General features: G+C 38.1%; 1 protein-coding gene across 1 annotated transcript; it reads left to right on the top strand.

Moving 5' to 3' along the window:
- The first annotated feature begins 1,453 nt into the window (after window positions 1-1,453).
- si:dkey-28n18.9 (sorting nexin-6) lies at window positions 1,454-9,652 on the top strand. Its single transcript, XM_036532800.1, has 13 exons — window positions 1,454-1,624; window positions 1,822-1,929; window positions 2,494-2,563; window positions 2,857-2,984; window positions 4,950-5,033; window positions 5,193-5,267; window positions 5,356-5,386; window positions 5,479-5,566; window positions 5,705-5,744; window positions 7,318-7,404; window positions 8,147-8,236; window positions 9,107-9,172; window positions 9,509-9,652. The coding sequence occupies exons 1-13, from the start codon at window positions 1,454-1,456 to the stop codon at window positions 9,650-9,652; spliced, it is 1,182 nt and encodes a 393-aa protein (XP_036388693.1).
- The last annotated feature ends 8,553 nt before the right edge of the window (window positions 9,653-18,205 follow it).

The following is an 18,205-nucleotide window of genomic DNA, read 5'->3' as shown; positions in this document are numbered from 1 at the left end:
ACGAGGCTAGGCTTGGTTAATACTATAAAGGGAGACCTCACTGATTCTCTGCCCAGATTCATGTTACAGTATGAATATTTTGGAATCTGTTCCACTACAGTCTGTGTGGTTACTGGGAATTTATTGTGCATCACAGTCAACTTGTCATACTTGTCCAGGATGCCCTTTTCTAACTCGATGACAAAACGTTTTTTAGAAAAGGAATGTTATTCATAAGTTTAGAATGTTTGGTTTCTGCTCATTAATTTCCGTCTTGAAAACATTCCTTTGCGAAAACATGAATCTCTTTCATCCCTAAACCCACCCTCCTGATATTGTTAATACTTCTAAAATTGCTTTCCTTTGCTGCACCAGGTGTGCAGGAGTCTCTCTAGCCTTTAGCATGATAGTGCCCCATTAATGAGATTGCATTCTAGTGTCAAGGTGAAGGGATTGTGCTGGAAGGTCAGATCACAGAAGGGCTGACTCCCAGGTGTTTTAAAGGGATGTCTCAGAGAGCTGTAAAGGTCAAGCTTTGGGGAAGGAGAAAGTGGCCATTAGGAAAAGAGGAACTTAAGATAATGCCTATGTGCTCCCTTACCGATGTGGAAACAGAAGATTAATGACCTGCAAACTAAATTGGGTGAACTGGACTAGTGTGGTAGCTGCAGCCTTTAAGACAAAACCAGGGAATGTCACTACTGTTAAAATAGTTTCTCAGAACTGCGTCTGTAACTAGGTCTGTTGAGGGGTGGGGATGATTCATTCAAGTCAATCCTCACCACTTTCACCCCTTTAGGGGTGGGATGTACATACTCATTTAGACAGAGGGCAGGGTAGCACCAGTCCTCCAGGGTTTAATAATTAATTGATTTCATTTGCTTAGCAGACACTATCCAGATGAAGTGAAATAGCTCACAGTTTTTTTAAAAACCTTTTCATTTAATTTTTCATCCTTTTATACAGCTGTATATTTACTTAGGTTGAGTACTTTGCCCAAGAATACAACAGTAGGGGCCCACCTGGTACAAGGCCTTCTCCTTACCACTACACCCCACTGCTGATAGCATTGATAGGGCTTTACGGTCCACTGATTTTTGTACTACCTTACCAGAATTTTTTAAACTGGAGTCATTATTTAGATTGGAAGTCATCTCATTTGGTGCTGCAGGTGGAAGTTAGTTGCTATTCAAAAGACATCTATAAAACACACAGGACTCTGGAACTCCAGGACTAGGCTTGCCCGGCCTTGAGCTAGAGATTAATATCATATGAAAAAATTTAGTCAGTCAGATAAACCTTCTGCCGTTATTAAAAAATAGTATGATGGTGAATGAATTGAGTCTTTAAATGTGACAGTTCATCTCTGGTAATGAAGATTCTGTCATGGATTATAGCCACAAGGCGCCATCTGAAAGCAGTTACAGAATAATGACAGTTATAATTATCTGCACTGTAATTGTCTCTTCCATTCATGAATCAAGCTGTGTGCAAAGTGGTTCTGGAACTGACTGGAAGCCGTTGGTTTCAGGAGGAAGTGACTGAAGTTGCGAGACCTGGTCTGGACATTAGTGTTTCCAGTATCAGGGTGACTGAGGCTGTGAAAAATGGGGACTCCCTGGTTTTTGTAGTGAAATCTGAAGAGGTAAGAGAACACTGGGGTTAAAGCTGAATGTAACTGATTACAGGGCAAATTCCAACACATTTGATTGACAACAGTCATGAGATATGTCAAAAATGTCTTTCATTGCTATCCTTTGACTCAGATAAAGCATGGGCACGGGTATATTAAAATGGTGCTGTAATTTTGCTGCTGCTCCATACATCTGTTTTCCTTCCCAGTTGTCCAGCAGCCAGGGGCATCATGTTGAAAGGACATTTGAGGACTTTGAGTGGCTGCAGCACTGCCTGTATACGCAGGAAGAGGTCCCAGGGCTGCAGGGGATCATAGTTGGTATCCCTATCATCCTTCAGTGCTGAGGAGTTCACTGTGCATAGGCTGTCTATATACATGAGCAGTTTACTATTGAGATTGCGCATGGTGATTCAAAACCCATACCATTGGCATGTACAGCCATTTCCACCTCTTTACACATTACCAATACATGCATGTTGTTTGCAAATAATGAATTTTATCCCATAAATCAGGATGGTGATAATTATCCACTCTTTCAATAATAAAAGAAATAAAACAACTTCAGTGTTGTAGACACTGAAGTTACACATAACCTTTGTGAGGATTGTTGACTGGCTGTATGTTTGGTATGTCCAAACATGGCTAATTTTCAAGTACTTACTGACTTCTCACAGAAAACTAATAATTAGTTTCAAAGTCAAATTTGTATACATGCTGCCTATTAAATCTACAGCAAATTACTAGCAACAACACTAGTCATAAATACATAGTCATTTTAAAAAGATGTCACATAAAATAATGTAAAACATTTACAAATAAATGACTACTCTGGCAGTTAAGTACAGAAATTAACATGTAAATATTTTTCTCTCCTTTAGTTTCCACCTCTGCCTGCAAAACCTGTTACGTCTCAATCAAACTCACAGGCAAAAGTCCTTAAACAGCTTGGTATGTGTTGAATATTACCCTTTGCTAACTTGTAGCATGATGATAAACTTTTGGGCGTAGGTATGAGTACTATAATAATAACAAAAAACTTCAATATTTGATATATACATTGTTGTCTTTTTATATATTATAAAAAGACATGGAATAAATATCTCAGTGATTTATTGGGTGTTTCAAAGCCAAAAGAAGTAGCTTACACTAGATCAGATATCTACTGCATTTTCGCGGAGCTTAAACTAGAGCAGGTAAAGCTGAAAAATAATGATGTAGGTGCTCACTTGGTCATTTTCCAGGCTTCTTGGCAATGGGAGAGGACTGGAAAACCTACTGCAAGGCCATGCAGAAGTACCTCCAGCTGGTGGCAGCACACTCCATGCTCAGCAAGAACAAAGCACTGCTGGCTTTCCTCACGGACAGAGAGGTTGGTGTACATACATACACACACACACAGAAAGACAGGTGATTGTTCACATTATATCCCCCAAAGGTGTATTTCTTTCCATTTTACTGACAAGCATTCTGCGCTCTCAATGTTATATAGGTACACTTTTTTTGCACTAAATCCTCATTTATGTGCTTAACTATGTGGTTCTGGAGGGAGAAACATATGCAAAGTTAGACTGGGGCCCAAATGAGCGCTAGAGGTCACTGGAAAAACCGATCATGGAGTCCTTGACATATTCTTAAATTAAACTAATTCACCTCATGTCTACAAGCCCAAATGAAGTGCTTGCCCTTGCTTATATGTGGTGCACATTAATTGAAAATGTTTTAATGAAATATTTCATGTGAAAGGAAGAGGAAGGTGATCTTGAAATCAGTATTCACCTTAAAGATTTGTCTCCCATAATATGGAGTTATATTTTGAAGGGCAGTTTAGGAACCTTATGTTTATCTATACCAGCATAACATTATGGCCAATATCTATGGAAAAATCCACAATTATGCTTTTTTTCTCCATCACATTTTTATGCTGATATTTTAAATATCACAATTTTTTATCTTATGATTTAGTAGTAAGGTATTAGATTTTTTATAGTCAAAGTATTTAATTTGAAACAACACACATTTGTCTTTGATGTTAAATAAACAAATGAATGTTATGTGTCATTGTTAAGAGATGAATTGTCCTAAAAATGACACTTCAGACTAAATGTACTAACTAGTCAATGAGAAAGTGTAAGAAAACTGGATTGGTCTGAGCTGTTCCGTAGAGTTCGAAATTTACCATTACATTTTGCAGTGTGTAACTAGGTTGATATGCTGCATATACCGGTACAGCGACAACAGGGAGTGAAATTCATTTCTGTCATTTTTGGAATGAAAACAAGCAGACAGCATAGGACCACAGCTGAGATGTCCTGGTTTTGTGTAGAAAGTTCACTGTACACATACCAGGATAGGCGTAATGCAGTCATTGAGTGCTATAATGTCCATTTTAGATCTAATCAGCAAAGATGGAAAGGATAGAAAGCATTCTCTTTGTCCACATCCTCCATTGTCCCTCCATTTCTCACTTGTAAGCTAGTCAGTCCAAAATTAGATAAAAGCATGAATCAATATTAAAATTTTATTATTCAGTCTTCAAGTATGTTCAAATGCTGTGCCCTTCAGTTCGTTCTCTCTTATTTGTCATTACATTTTTCATTACTCTCGAAGAGACCACTTTTAACTAATGAAATACAGTAACTGCTCCGAAGTGATTTTTGTCCCTCAGTAGAATATTAACAAAGGTAAAATAACATCTTAGCAATGTAGTAAAAGACAGTAAAATTCATCAATTCTCATTTATCAGTGAGTGAATACAATTAGTTAATTGACAAACACTACTTATTAACATCTGTGTGTAATGTATTGTTAACTGTATAGAAAACTGCTGTTATAAAGGCCCACAGTCCTGATCAAGCACAAGCATTCTCCAAGTACAGTCTCTGGAACCTATAAATATTCTCAGAATATTCATATCATAGCAGACAATTTGCAGTATGCGGATAAGCCTGAATAATTCCCCCTCTTTTAACATCCTTAATGCAACACTGTGCCCTCTTTCTCCAATGTTCAGCAGTAGTACTCACTAATAATTCCTTCTGTTTTATTACACGGGCTGTATCTTATTGTGTTCGCATGGCAAATAACTGCATACATTCCAAAATTAAGTAATCACACGCATTTGTCAAAATAATAAACTTGTCTTAGCACAGGCATCTGTCTTTTCTGAGTTTATGATAATAATGGCACGAGCTTTAGGGAATTATTGGCACTGTATGTATGTGCTGGAAACTTGATGAATTGGTTCACAGCACCCCATGTCACCTCTATCCTCTCGTTAAAGGCTGTGGTGTGTCAGTGTTGTTTCCACTTTCTATCTTCTTGTCATCATCTCCAGCCACCTGAGAGGCAGCGTGTTAGAAAAGGGCTCTTCAATCGCCTCAGCCAGGCTGTGGAGGAGAAGAGAAAGGAGAACCACAAGGTAACTCGGCTTAAGCTTTCTCCATAATGACACAGAATCCTCCGGAACTCTTCCACCCTCCGCTGCTCCAATGACATACCCCAGAGGAATGTATCTCAGGGACAGCCAGGTGTTTCTGAATGGGCCCTACCCATGCCTAACTTTTTTTTTTTTTTGCAGGACATTGATGATTTTTTTCAGAATGAGAGGGATGACAACTTGACTATCACAGGATTTACCAGGGCTGCAACAGAGGTAGACCAACTGCTTCCACCCAGATTTGGCTTTGAATTAAAAAAAAAACTACTCACTCAAATCATGACTTTTTGATGCTTTTTTACAGAAATTCCTTGATATGGTTCTGACTGAACAGAGTAAGTAAGAGAATACATTTTAAAGTTTTTGTAAAAGGGCAGTATTTCATACCTCTGAGGGCTATATTTGAGGCATTTCTCTGTCTCCTCAGAAATAGCTGTGGCGTGTGGACACTTTTCTGCTTCCTTGAACCTGGGTGTTGGGCAAGAAGAAGACCCTGCTCTTGTGGCCTTTTCAAAGTAAGATCTTTTGTGTGAACATTACTCTATGTGGGGACATGTAATATTGTTGCATAGATTTAAATGTATATTTTTTGTTGATCATAGGTATTTTGAAGATCTTTTGAGCATGTATAAGTTGGAATTTCCTCTTTGCAGGATATGTCTGAAACTGTCTGAAATTTTTGATACAGTCAAGGTAAGGAACCACTGATCTCTTCATTCTGGTGTACTTATTATATATATTTTGTATAATATCCTGTCATTTGCCTGTCTCTCTGTGAAATCAGCTACAAATAAGTATGGAAGCATTTAAGGAAACTATTTCCACCATTTCCCCTGTCATTTTCAACTAATAATAATATTTGACAGGTAATAGTATTTGACATTTTACAATGTTAGTGAAGACTAAAAATCGGCAACTCAAATAATGTGGAAAATGTCCTTGTGTCATTGCTTTCTTTGGTCATAGGATGGGTGGACATTGTGTAGCTAACAACCTAAAGTGCTGCATATTCTGAACATGATGTACAACCTAATCAATACTGAGCTGGAATCTACAAGTTTTGGCCTTTATCTGTGGTCTTCACCCTTCGTGACTAGAATAATGTAGTTGCTGCTTCCTCAGGTCCAGGGGGTTTAATTGATCTTGCTGTTAAAATGCAGGGCCTTGTCTCAGCGAAGTGTCGAAGACAACTGCATATCTGAAATGATGTCTCCGCTATGTGTCTCTATGAGACTTGAAAAACACACCAAACTGACACCCCGTCTATATGTCATTCGACCTTCAGGCAACTTTTATTGATATTTATACGATCGCAGGGCTGCATCTGGGTGCTTACTCTTTGTTTTGTCAATAAAAGCAATTACAATCCACTCAGTCCTAAACCAGAATGTTTTAAAAGAAGAATGTAGACACTTAAAGATTTATTTGATTATGTGAAATTATATATTACAATGCGCAGTTAAGCTACTATCTTAGCTTTCACTTTGTGATCAGATCTGTGAGCCAATCAAGTGAAAACACAGCACTATATAAATACATTTTATTGTAAAGATGTAGCTTATCCAAGGTAAAATGACTTCAGCTGGGTGCTTCATTAAGACAAAAGCATAAAATTCCTTTGGTATTACTGTATGTATTCAAATTCCTCTAAGTACTTGAGAGACTACTTTAATTAAGCAACTGTCATTGGTGTATTCATGAATTATAGTAATGGCGGTAATGATGAGCTGAATGAGAGTAAGAAAGAGGCTAATTAGAGATAGGAATTTTAAATAAGAATTTAAAGTGGACCATAAGGCCCAGAAAGAACAGGCAGGCTTATGAGAGTGCATAGCCTTTTGGCAATGTCTTTTAATTATATCATATCTAAAATGATGAGCAACGCTTATACCACTGTGCAGTGGAAACAAATGAAGTTGCATTAAATTAATATAGCCATGAATTAATAAAGACCAGCAGTGGTGATTGCCCAGAGATGTTTTCAATATTTATGTTTCAGTTATTGAAATGTTATATATAATTAGTTGTGGTCAGTTACATGCTAACCCACAACTCACAATCCAGACATTCACTCTGCATTTTTTGTAGTTATTTGATTTCATTGCTATGCCTGTTTATGTGGACTAAAAAATATATGAACATGAATTAGCTCTAACACTGAGGAAAATATGATGCATAAACAGCTCCTTAACTCCTCACTGACTGACATTTTCCTTGGTAAAGAGGGAAAGTCAGCACATATCTGAGTTCTCTTTTCTCCTGTAAGACAAATGTTGAACGTATTGCTGAGAATGACATGAACACGCTTGGCTTGGCCCTGGACCTGGATCTCCGTTATCAAGAAGCAGAGAAGGTACAGTCTCACATTTTTTTTCACTCAAAACATCCTCCTCTAAAGATACATGGAATTTATTGTGGTAATTGCAAGTCAAATCTCACTGTGGCTTTTTTCCTTCTTTTTCGGTTACTTTCTTTTATTAAAATTATTTTTTCATTGTCTTCAGTTTAGGCATATTAGCTATATTCACATTGCACTGGCTACCAGCCAAAAATTGAATCTTATTACTTATTTCATCAATGAACCACATAGAATTTTGTTACAATTTTGGTACATTTGTTGCTTGGGTAAATATGGGTCACACTGCCAGTTTTTCAAAGCCAGTACTTTTACTGTTCTGGCCAACGCCTGGCCAACCTTTGGAACTTTGTCATGCAGTACTTCTAATGTTGTTGACTCTGTGTGGGTTTTTTGCTTATGTTGTATGGTACCTCACCGCTTTAGATAAAATCATCTGCCAAATGAATAAATGTAAATGTAGTGTTAATTTGCTTAACATCAAAACCATTATGCACATTTCATTTGCTACCTTGGTTATCTTCAGGTTTTGTGGTTTATGGATAAATAAGGTGACAGTATTTGAAGCTAGCAAACCGTTTCATGAAAGCATGTTTTCTACTGAATCAGAGTGAAAAGATTGTGTGGCAGTACATTATGAAGCATTACAGTAAAGCCAAATCCGTCCCCCGTGCACTATTATTGATATCTGTATTGATTAGTTATTTTTGGAGCCTCGTTCCACCCTGCTGTTGCACAGGAAATGCTATTCCAGAGGACCTGCAAACTGGTGGAGTTGGAGAATGCCAATAAAAACGTGGAGAAAGCCAAGCCAGTAAAGAAAACAACAGTAAGTGTTTTGCCAAAATAATCAGTTCACTTTCGGCTCTGAAATTGCACCTGTTGAGCTACAATAAGCCAGCATTATTTTCCTGAGACCCTGTTCGGAGCCTTACTGGGGCTTTTGGAAATTTTATATTGCATCTGCAATTACTACTGTAAATGCATCCTTGTTTAAACGATACATTCAAATGTCAAAAGGTGTAGAACACACAATACAGGTGTGATTGCGCTGCAATTTAGGCACTGGTTAGGAGATAATTTAAGGTGCTATACGTATAATTTTGTCAAAATGCTATGTCTAGAAATTGCTTGATCAAATGGATGAACTTCAAGAATAATTGAGTCTACTGCTGGTCTTGACTACTGAACTACTCTGCTAATGTAATAAACAGGATCTATATGCATCCCACCAATGCTTTTGGGACACACTGGGATACATACAGTGAAGACCTCATGTCCTCAGATGACAATTCTTTTTGAAGGATGTGTCATTACCTGTGCCTGACACATTATAGTCTGCCCAGCAGATGCCAGTAGAGTCCTCTTGTTCAGGAGTAGGCAACCTTAGTTTTGGAATGCCACAGAAGCATCATGTTTTTATTCCCTGTGGCCCTTAATTATGTAATTGGATTCGATGTACTTGGTACTTGTCATACTCAGAAAGATATCCGCCAGACTGTGGTTTTCTACAACAAGTTGCCTACCTCCCCTTGATTGTGGAGTATAACTTGAACTCGTGTAGGGAGATTGATAGTTCCTAATGTGACTGTCTGATTTCTGCAATATGCTCATAAACTATTAAACTGATAGTTATATGTGGTAATTGTGCGAAAGAAACATTGCTGAGTCTGTAAACTTGTGTTCAACTGTGATTTAGATGGAGGAAATCAAAAAGGCTGTTGAAAAAGAATTTGATCACATTTCTGCAGTGGCTAAGACAGAGGTAGGTCTTCCTGAGTTTTTCAATAAACTCTGAATGTAGTATCAGAGAATGGTTTTAAATGAATTCTTTAACACTGTACAACAAGGTAGATTACACTACATTATTTGTCATGTAGCAAATTGTCTTGTCCACAGCAACTTACATTGGTGACAACAGAGCGACTTACATAGGTTACAATATGTTATATCTATCTAATATCTAGATCTAGATCTTAAAATGTGAAATTCCCACCTGTAGTATATTGCTCGCAGAATCACTTCACTTGATAGGCATTTGTTGATATCATAAATCTACCTTCGAAGCTAATTGTTCTGTTTCTTCCCTTGTTATTCTCAGATTGAGAGGTTTCATGCTATGCGTGTGGAGGCATTCCAGCAGTCACTGACAGAGTGGTGTGAGAGTCAGCTCACTACCACCAAGGAGAGCGCTGCCCTCCTCGCCCAGCACCTTGCTGCCTTCAGGCAGCTGGCTGCTGAGTAGCTGAAGCCTGCTCCCACCTGCAGGCCACGCCCTCCCCCTACCCCTGCCCCGCCCAGAAATACTCATCCTTCAAATGTTTTATTTGCTCTGAGCTCTTAAAAATAACAGCCCACAGCTGCCAAACTGTAAAGCAGACATCGTCACTTATTGGGGAGAAGCATATTTCTCCCTGAATTATGTAATGGTGGCAGTGATTTATTTGTTCTGTAGAAGACCTTTTGATTCCGCTAATCCCATAGTATCAAGGTGATAATGTAATCAGTCCATCATTCCTGTGCTGCCGTATTTACGTTACCACTGTGCACTTGCCCTGGATAGCACTTCGGTGTATACATGAGAGGGCACGCTGCTCTGCTGTTATTTTGCCTGCTTCCTTGCTGTGCATTGAGTGCACTGTGGAAATCCCTCGCCACTGCCAGATCAGCAGGGGTCAGGCAAACCGAACTGTGATAAATTGATTGCCAAGCCGTAGGTGTTTTTTTCTGGGTACTGCATTTGAAATTCTCATGCAATTAATCAGCCTGCTTTAGACACTTTCCAAGGACACAGACGGGCTCTCTGCTGACACTGTAACCGTAATTGTGGCATTCTGTTGCAGTACACGCAAACGCTCTGTAACCTTATATCAGTGGCAATGAGGAAGGATAACTCATATTAATGTCATCTAGGAGAGATAAATTGCTCCCCTTACATGATGGTAGGCTGCAGGACACTATGTCTAACAGTGAAGTAGTGTTTGGAAACAGACATAATGATTTCTTTGTATACAAGGCATTACAGATTAATTACTGAGAACATTTGAAAAATCAGCTGAGAACACATATTACTGCTGTTTTTGTGACTGTTTTTGTAACATTTTATTCACACACAAAAAAATATTCCATACCTTGTGTGTGTGTGCTTGTAAGGCACACATTCACAAACAACTACTTATACCTGGACAGAAATGAACTCTCAGAATCTTGGCTCCCCAAAATGTTCGTGACCTGTAGGATCATGAATATACTGCACAACAGAACAGGACAGAAGATATGCCAAGTATTCCATTATTTTTATAAGCTGCCGGTATGAATTTGATATCCCATTAGAAGCTTATTTAATGATTGTCATTTCCTCTGTCATTTCATTACAGCAGTGTCTTTGTTTAAATCTTCTGTGATCTAATGCAACTTAGATATTGTGTGTCTCATTTCAAATAAAGGAAATTGGGATTATTTTCATAGTATTCTTTCACTTTAAGTACCCAACATCATTTTATACATATTGGTAAAAAAGAAATTGTACTCCTCTGATCACACAACACTGACTGACTGTTAATGCCATGTTTTGACAGTCTGGCTTACTCGCTGTTTTGGAGGGCATATTTCCTTTTTTGCATTCTTGGCGAAGAGACATAGGTAAACATTCTAGTAGTGTACAGTCTTAGATCAGTTAGGAACAATTTTACAGACTCAATTGCTTAGAGGAATTCTGTGTTGTTTGCTGTTGTGAATATTTTATGTGATCCACAGGCAAAGTAGGAATAATTTTGACATTTTTATTCTTCCTTTGAAATTTTATTTGGCACAGTTGTGATCCATTTCCACAGCATATGCTCAGTGGTTGAGATTCACCTCAAGCTAGTGGACTTCGTTCTGAACTCTACGCAACATATTTAAGCAGATTATTTTTAAAAATTATTCACAACAAACACCAAACATGTAATGGTAAAGATGAAATAAAGCCATATTTGCTTAAATATATTACTCAAAATTGAGGTCAAATCTCATTGCACCTAGATTGAATCTGGGCATATTTGTACAGTATTTAAGTCCTCACAGAACATGTTTATCTAAAATGTTAATCTTTCTCACTGTCGCTTTAGTTCTGCTCAGATATACAGTACATACTAACCTTTCTCATATACTGTCCCTAACAGTTCTAAAATAGGATGGTGTTATTTTGGTCTTAATCTTAGATTTATGATATTACTCTTGCGGATACACATGTATACTTTATCAGCAGTATTGTAAATGAAATTGTGGTGGCAGACTTAGCAATCTGGCCTTGAAGTCATCAGCTCTGGTGGTTTCAGTAAAAACATGCACTTAAGTAAGCATATTTAGCAAAAGGGCTGATTACTGGTAGACACACAATGCTCAGACGCAAGCCCCACTGACTGTATCGAGAGGGCTGATTGCTGGCAAGACAATTAAGTCAATTGCTTGTCTCAACAAATTGTGTGGGGAACCCTTCTGAAAGGGCAATTGAATCAATTCTAATGGGACGTAATAAGTGAGAAACAGGGGGAGGGCACTTCCCTAGTTTTCTTTCAGCACTGTGAGGCCTCGCTTTGGCTTACTGACTTGCTTTTCAGTTTTGACTCCACCTCCTGTTTGCATGATGTGAGGGGGAGTTATACTAAGTATTGCTTCTACGTTATTCCTAATGATATTGCCAGGACACACAACTCACACTGGTCTAACGTTATTGCAACCATTGACATTGACACGATGTCACGGCAACATTGAGGGAATGTTACATGTTGGATGTCCTTAAGTCGCAGTGATTCATGCTGCATTTTGTTTCGTTTGGCAGTGTCTGCTGTCTGTTGGAGTGGAGAGAAAAGCCCTGTTATTGAGTGTCAGTTTACAGGGCCCTATTCACACTGATAAAACACCACAGGCCTCTGTTCTGTGGAAATGGGTCTAAACTTGGCCTTCTTTGGCAAGTACAGCCACCCAAGGGGAGGAGACACAGGCTTTTCTGTTTTTGTTTGACACCCCCCGCTCTGTCTGTGCATCCATCCCTCCATCCAATTAAACAAGCAGACGCTCCTCATCTGAATGTTGCTGAAATGAGAGCCAGTCTGTGAGAATGGCACTGTAACACCAGGATGAATGGCTCGTCACAATTTTATATATATACTGATATATCTGACATTAAAGGGCTATAAATATCAAATATATTGTTAAGAACCATTTTCATAATGTGTGTGAAAACTTTATTTATAATTGATTTTAATAGGTATTTGCTGCCTTCTTTCATAAAGAAGACTGTCATTGATTCACAAAATTAGGATCAATTTTACTGTGTAGTCTCAACAGGAGTTTTCCCTGTGAACCGCGGGCACTCGTAATTGTTGGCCTTCTGCGCTCTCACATTGATTTTCTGCTGTCAAATCAAGTGTTGCTCTTTTGCCAGATCTATTCTGGCCATGCTGAGGCTTTTGTCAGCGCTCACTTTGTTTCTTGCTCTTAGTCTGTGATTGAGCGTGAGGATGTTCTCAGTCTATAGAAAGTAGGGGTGTGGGGGAAAAGGTTGCGGCGAATTCCAATCTGTAACTTACACACTGCACTGTAAGATGCCCTGTGATGGATTCCGGCTTTTAGTTTTAGGCGCACAGAATGCCTCTTCTCTTTGAATTGACATTCTTTTAATAATCTAGTGACTGCAGTAAAGGAGGCTTTCAAGTTGATCAGCTAGTGAGCAGGAGTACATTCAGAGGCAATGTCTGAGAGCGGTGGGAAACATTAGCTGAATGGGAATTCTTCTATCGAAATCATATACTCAGTAATCTTGTTTGGAAAGTGAAATGATGCATGCCTAGAAGCCAAAGTAACAGAAACCATAATAGATGTGGCCAGGGATGTGTCAAACAGTTATGACAGCCATCTACAGTCCGTGTCTGATGGATTTGCCAAATGTGAGACGTATGAGTGAACGCTGTCAGAAGCTGATGTGTGTGGAAAATGTGCTTGCTTGACTGCTATAAGAGCTGTGGCCTTTGAACTAGGGTGACAAAGTATTTCACACACATTTAGGCACTAAATGTTACAGTAAATGTGTCAAACCAGAGCACAATCAAGTAGTGCTCTTAGTGTGCATTTTGCAAAAATCATGTCAGCTTGGCTTTGGGTGGCTAGGGACCAAATGTCAAGAAAAGCAGTCCATGCCTAATAAATGTGCCAGGTGTAAGATCAATGAATTCTGTGACAAGTTAATGATAAAAATTCATTTAATAGCCCTATTGGGTGTTGTTTTTGCCTTGTCATTACAACAAATAGAAACATTTAATTTTAGTATTTTGATGATGAAGCTACTTAATTTGCAGATTTGCAGAACAGCTTTGTGAGAACAGCTTTTTTGAAAAGGCAAAAACAGTGATCATGGAGAGTGCTAGGCACAGACAGAGAACAAAGAAGCCTATGGCATTCATGAATGTGCCATCACGTCTTTTGGTGATTTTGACACCCATGTTTGAAAACAGTCAGCAAGAAAAAAAAACTCCAGAGTCTGAAAGTATTGTCTGTTCATTATTGTGAACTAAACCAAAGTTAAGGAAGAAAATGATTTTTCAGGTTTTCTCTGGGCTGATTGTAAAAGCAGCACCCTATGGGGTGGTAAGACAGTTTGATACAGACTCACTCCTTCCATGAAAGTAAATCCAGTCTGAAAGACTTGATTTGTAAACAACAAAATCAGGGGCTATTTTTCCACCCCAAGATCCATTTCTGAGAATCATTTGTCATGAAAATCTGACTGTAGCTATTTGCTTTTACTTAAAATAAAGTATGTGCAAAAGACTTGACAGAATATCATTCATATTTTTTGTCATAGTTTCATTTTGTATAAGTGAAAGAATGAAAAAGTACAAAAAAAAAATGAACATAATACTTGAAAAAATGTGACAAAACACATCCATAGGCCAATGTCACGATAATCTATTATTGATGACTCATACTTTGAGCCAAAACCTATAAATGCTGTCCTCCTGAAATGCCCAAAGTGGGTATGTATTTGTAATCATGAAAATATTATGCTGTGACGCTGGCACAGTGCATCTGTCAGGACACTGATCTTCACAAACTTTTGCTGTCTATGTACAGCTCTGCTCCAACATGAGTAGACCTTGCTCACATATACATTTGTACACTTTTAGCAAAGGAAATGAACAGCTGTCCTTATGAACAGCACTTGGCGATATATTTACCTCTTAAGCTCATTCTACTTTAAATTTCTGCATCATTTTATCAGTGGTTTCAAACCAAACTTGCACAATAGACAATTTTACATTTACATTTATTCATTTAGCAGACGCTTTTATCCAAAGCGACATACATAGGTTACAGTTCTTTACAATGTTATCCATTTATACAGCTGGATATTTACTGAGGCAATTGTGGGTTAAGTACCTTGCCCAAGGGTACAGCAGCAGTGTACCAGCGGGGATCGAACCGGCAACCTTTCGGTTATGAGTCCTGCTCCTTAACCACTATGCTACACTGCCGCCCAATCATCCGAAAACTCAGAAAACTCAGAAAACTCAGAAAACTGATGTTTCACTTTGGTCTTATGTTTGATCATTGTGCCATCTTTTTCCACCAGCAAAAGAGTGTTAAATATCAGAGTGTCTTTAATGTGTGAAGCTTCTGTCAAGACTTCCTTCCAAGCTTTTGAATGATATCTCTCCCATTGAAGGGTCATCTGCCATTCGGCCCATGTTGAGTGGCTGCCACTTGATGGATGTCTGCTTTTGAGGGAAAGATTAGAGCCTGCTACACAGATACCATAGGAGTAAATACCATTTGACGCAAACTGCTAAACCCAGATTGCAACAACAAAGGTTTAATTGCTACTAAATCTTGGCTGTTGCATCCCTTTGTAGGGCTACACTGACGGGAATATCAACAGTGTGAGCCAGCACTTTAGTGTGGTTTCACGACGTTTCTCTCATGCTCCTCACACATGCACTGACAGGAAATTCCAATTAAAGAGTATTTCATTAAATCATATACCCCATGGAATGGTTAATCAATGCAAGTAATAAATATTGCTCAGCCCTGAGACACAGCTGTGACCTCCTCCTTGTGGAAATAAAAAAACATACCATTCCCAGCATTTGAAAAGCGACCATGGTTACACTGATATTTAGATGTAGCTTTGGAGCGCTACGTTGAAGTTTTAATATGTTCCAGACATGATAAAACATTTATAAGCCACATACTGTGAGAAGAAATTTTGTTAAATACAATATGTATACAGAAGCATAGATCAAAATTTGCTAGTATGAACAGTCTTTAAGAAGTAAAAGAGTTGCGATGCATTTTTCATAACTATGAAATTCAAGAGTGGAAATTCTCGTGAAATTCTTTTGAACATTCTATGGGAATAGTGTGGGAAGATGAAACTGGAGCCATGGAAAGAAATTTTCTAATTATTGGATTTCTTGCTAAGTAGATGAGACAACAATGAGATGTTTTGTATTCTTGCATTGTTTCAGTTCAGTCCAATCCAATAAATTCAATTGAAAGCATATAAATCATTCTCTCATGTATCGTACCAAATGATCAGTTATGCTTAGCAAACCACCCACATTACATGATGGGATCACAGCTGTAATATTGTGAAGCATTTTATGTAGTTTGTTTAACACAGCAGTTTTCTATATTAACAATATACTCTGCTTCTAATGTTTGTAAACATCTAATGGTCACCAGGGCGTCGAGGTTATGGGCTGACAACGTCACAAAATTACGTTGCCGTTACGAAATGGTGCCTTTCACTTTCCACGTTGCCACGACGTCTGACTTGACGTTGTAGCAACGTATGTTTGGTCATTAAATTACGTTGCGGCAACGTAAAGGCAACGTGTCTGTGTTAGCTGGGTAACAAAAAAAGCTTTGTTGTTTTATCAGAAATCAGAGGAGAAAGATTTATGTCTACACTGAAGTCTCTACATTTGATTACTTTTTCCTGTTAGCATTGCAGGTGTTGTACTGTATTCAATAACCTTTAAAATACGGGTATTAAAGTTTTAAAAGTGAAAAGACGTGTTTTTCAGTTGTACGAAGGTTGGGTGAATATGCATGGACACTCACTCAAGTGCTAAACCAGATTTAAACAGATGTAGCTGTTTAAAGTGTATAATGACTTGTCACATAATCTCCTGGCAGTTTTATGTGGACTTTTTATGTGGTGGGCACTACACTCTGCTGGTGGTAGAGGTGAGTCACCCATCCTTTATTCTTTATTGTAAATCACTTTGAGACTCTTTAAAAGGGATGTCAAGGAGTATGTGAATGCAGATTATTGTAATTATTACAATCACTATCATACAGTTACATTACTTAAATCCTGAAAATGGAGAAAAAAATCTGTTATTACTTCAGCTGTGAATCAAAACATTCACAGCTGAAGTAATAACATTTATCTGAAATATTGTTTACCATAACTGCATAGTTTTGCAACAGCATATTTAGTATTTAAAATTGTAATTTAAAAACCCATAAACTTTTGGAAAAAGTGCAATTTAGTTTGGTTCACTGGCGTAAAATCTAATCTTTTATCTTAAATGTGGCAGAGAAGTGCATGAAAAACTGAATGCAGTTTATGTCACATTTGGCCCCCCATACATACAGCATATCAGGCAAATACTGTGCACTTCTGTTCACAATGCCCTTTAGTACAAGTAAATAAATTATGTAGCTGCCAATACCTCTTAATTCACAGTATCAGATGTGTTTATTTGCCAGTTTATTTGCTACTATATTAGAGTGTATTGTAGAATCGAATAGATAATGTGGTGTCTCTCTGAAAAGACATTTTTTCACCCTAGTGTCATAACCTCAGAGCTGATTTATTGATGCTTTGCACATACAACAAAATAATTTCACTGTGTTTCAAAAATCTAACCTAATTGTTGAGAATGTAGAAGGGACCTGCCTCTAAAGGAGGTGGTAGGGAACACTTACACAATGAGACATAGGACTTGAGGCTGGGAGGAAGGGTTTATTTTACCACAGTCAACGTAGATGCTGTGCTGTCATTTACAGTGAATGGAAAAAAAAGAGATTTTCTCTTTTACACAGAACTAACAACACTAATAGGGAATTGGGAATAGATGACTTATTATGCCGTGATGATGGAGCACACCCCACATCATCACGGTACCTATGTTCACAGTACCAGTTCTTGTGCAAAGCAAATGCAATTTCATGACCTTTTTATTGGTGATGCAAGTCACATGCATACTTATCCCTTCAATAACATGAGCAGTATACTCACACCTAGGATGATTTGAACAGAATTAAGCAAAATCTAGTTACCTGGTTTTGTGGGCCTGTGAAGATGTTTCAAGCAACAGAAAACCCTTATGATTTATTTTCATTCTGTCATAGAAAAGTGCCATCATTCCCAGGTTGTAGTCAGTGATTCTCCCTCATTCATGATTCATTTAAATGAAGGAGTTCAAGACTGAATCACTGGGACCCTGAGAGAAGTAACCATCTGCTTCTGTCTTACTGAGGCTTAGCAACATTACTCAGAAATACACTTGATCCACCTTTTACCTCATTCACAACTCTAAGTCAAGGAGATCACCTAGAATGAAATTATGATAGATGTCTTCACGATAATGACTTTATGTAAATTGAGATCTTAAAAATTTCAAGCACTCTGCAAATGTATCAATAGACTTGGATAGTACAGCATCAATTTCATTTTCAAGAAATACAGTACATTCACTCCATCTCTGACAATAGATTGTAGAAGAAGAAGAGCTGAGGCTCTTTT

Source organism: Megalops cyprinoides, chromosome 7 (genome assembly GCF_013368585.1).
Source record: "Megalops cyprinoides isolate fMegCyp1 chromosome 7, fMegCyp1.pri, whole genome shotgun sequence".
Classification (NCBI taxonomy): domain Eukaryota; kingdom Metazoa; phylum Chordata; class Actinopteri; order Elopiformes; family Megalopidae; genus Megalops; species Megalops cyprinoides.
The sequence above is the reverse complement of the archived record's forward strand: the minus strand, read 5'-3'. Positions and strand labels throughout refer to the sequence as shown.

Excerpts from the sequence above, each read along its gene's own strand:
- si:dkey-28n18.9 (XM_036532800.1), top strand. The coding sequence starts at position 1,454 with ATGAATCAAGCTGTGTGCAAAGTGGTTCTGGAACTGACTGGAAGCCGT. Across the intron at positions 1,625-1,821 it reads TTGTAGTGAAATCTGAAGAG|TTGTCCAGCAGCCAGGGGCA; the intron begins GTAAGAGAACAC and ends TTTCCTTCCCAG. Across the intron at positions 8,237-9,106 it reads AGCCAGTAAAGAAAACAACA|ATGGAGGAAATCAAAAAGGC; the intron begins GTAAGTGTTTTG and ends ACTGTGATTTAG.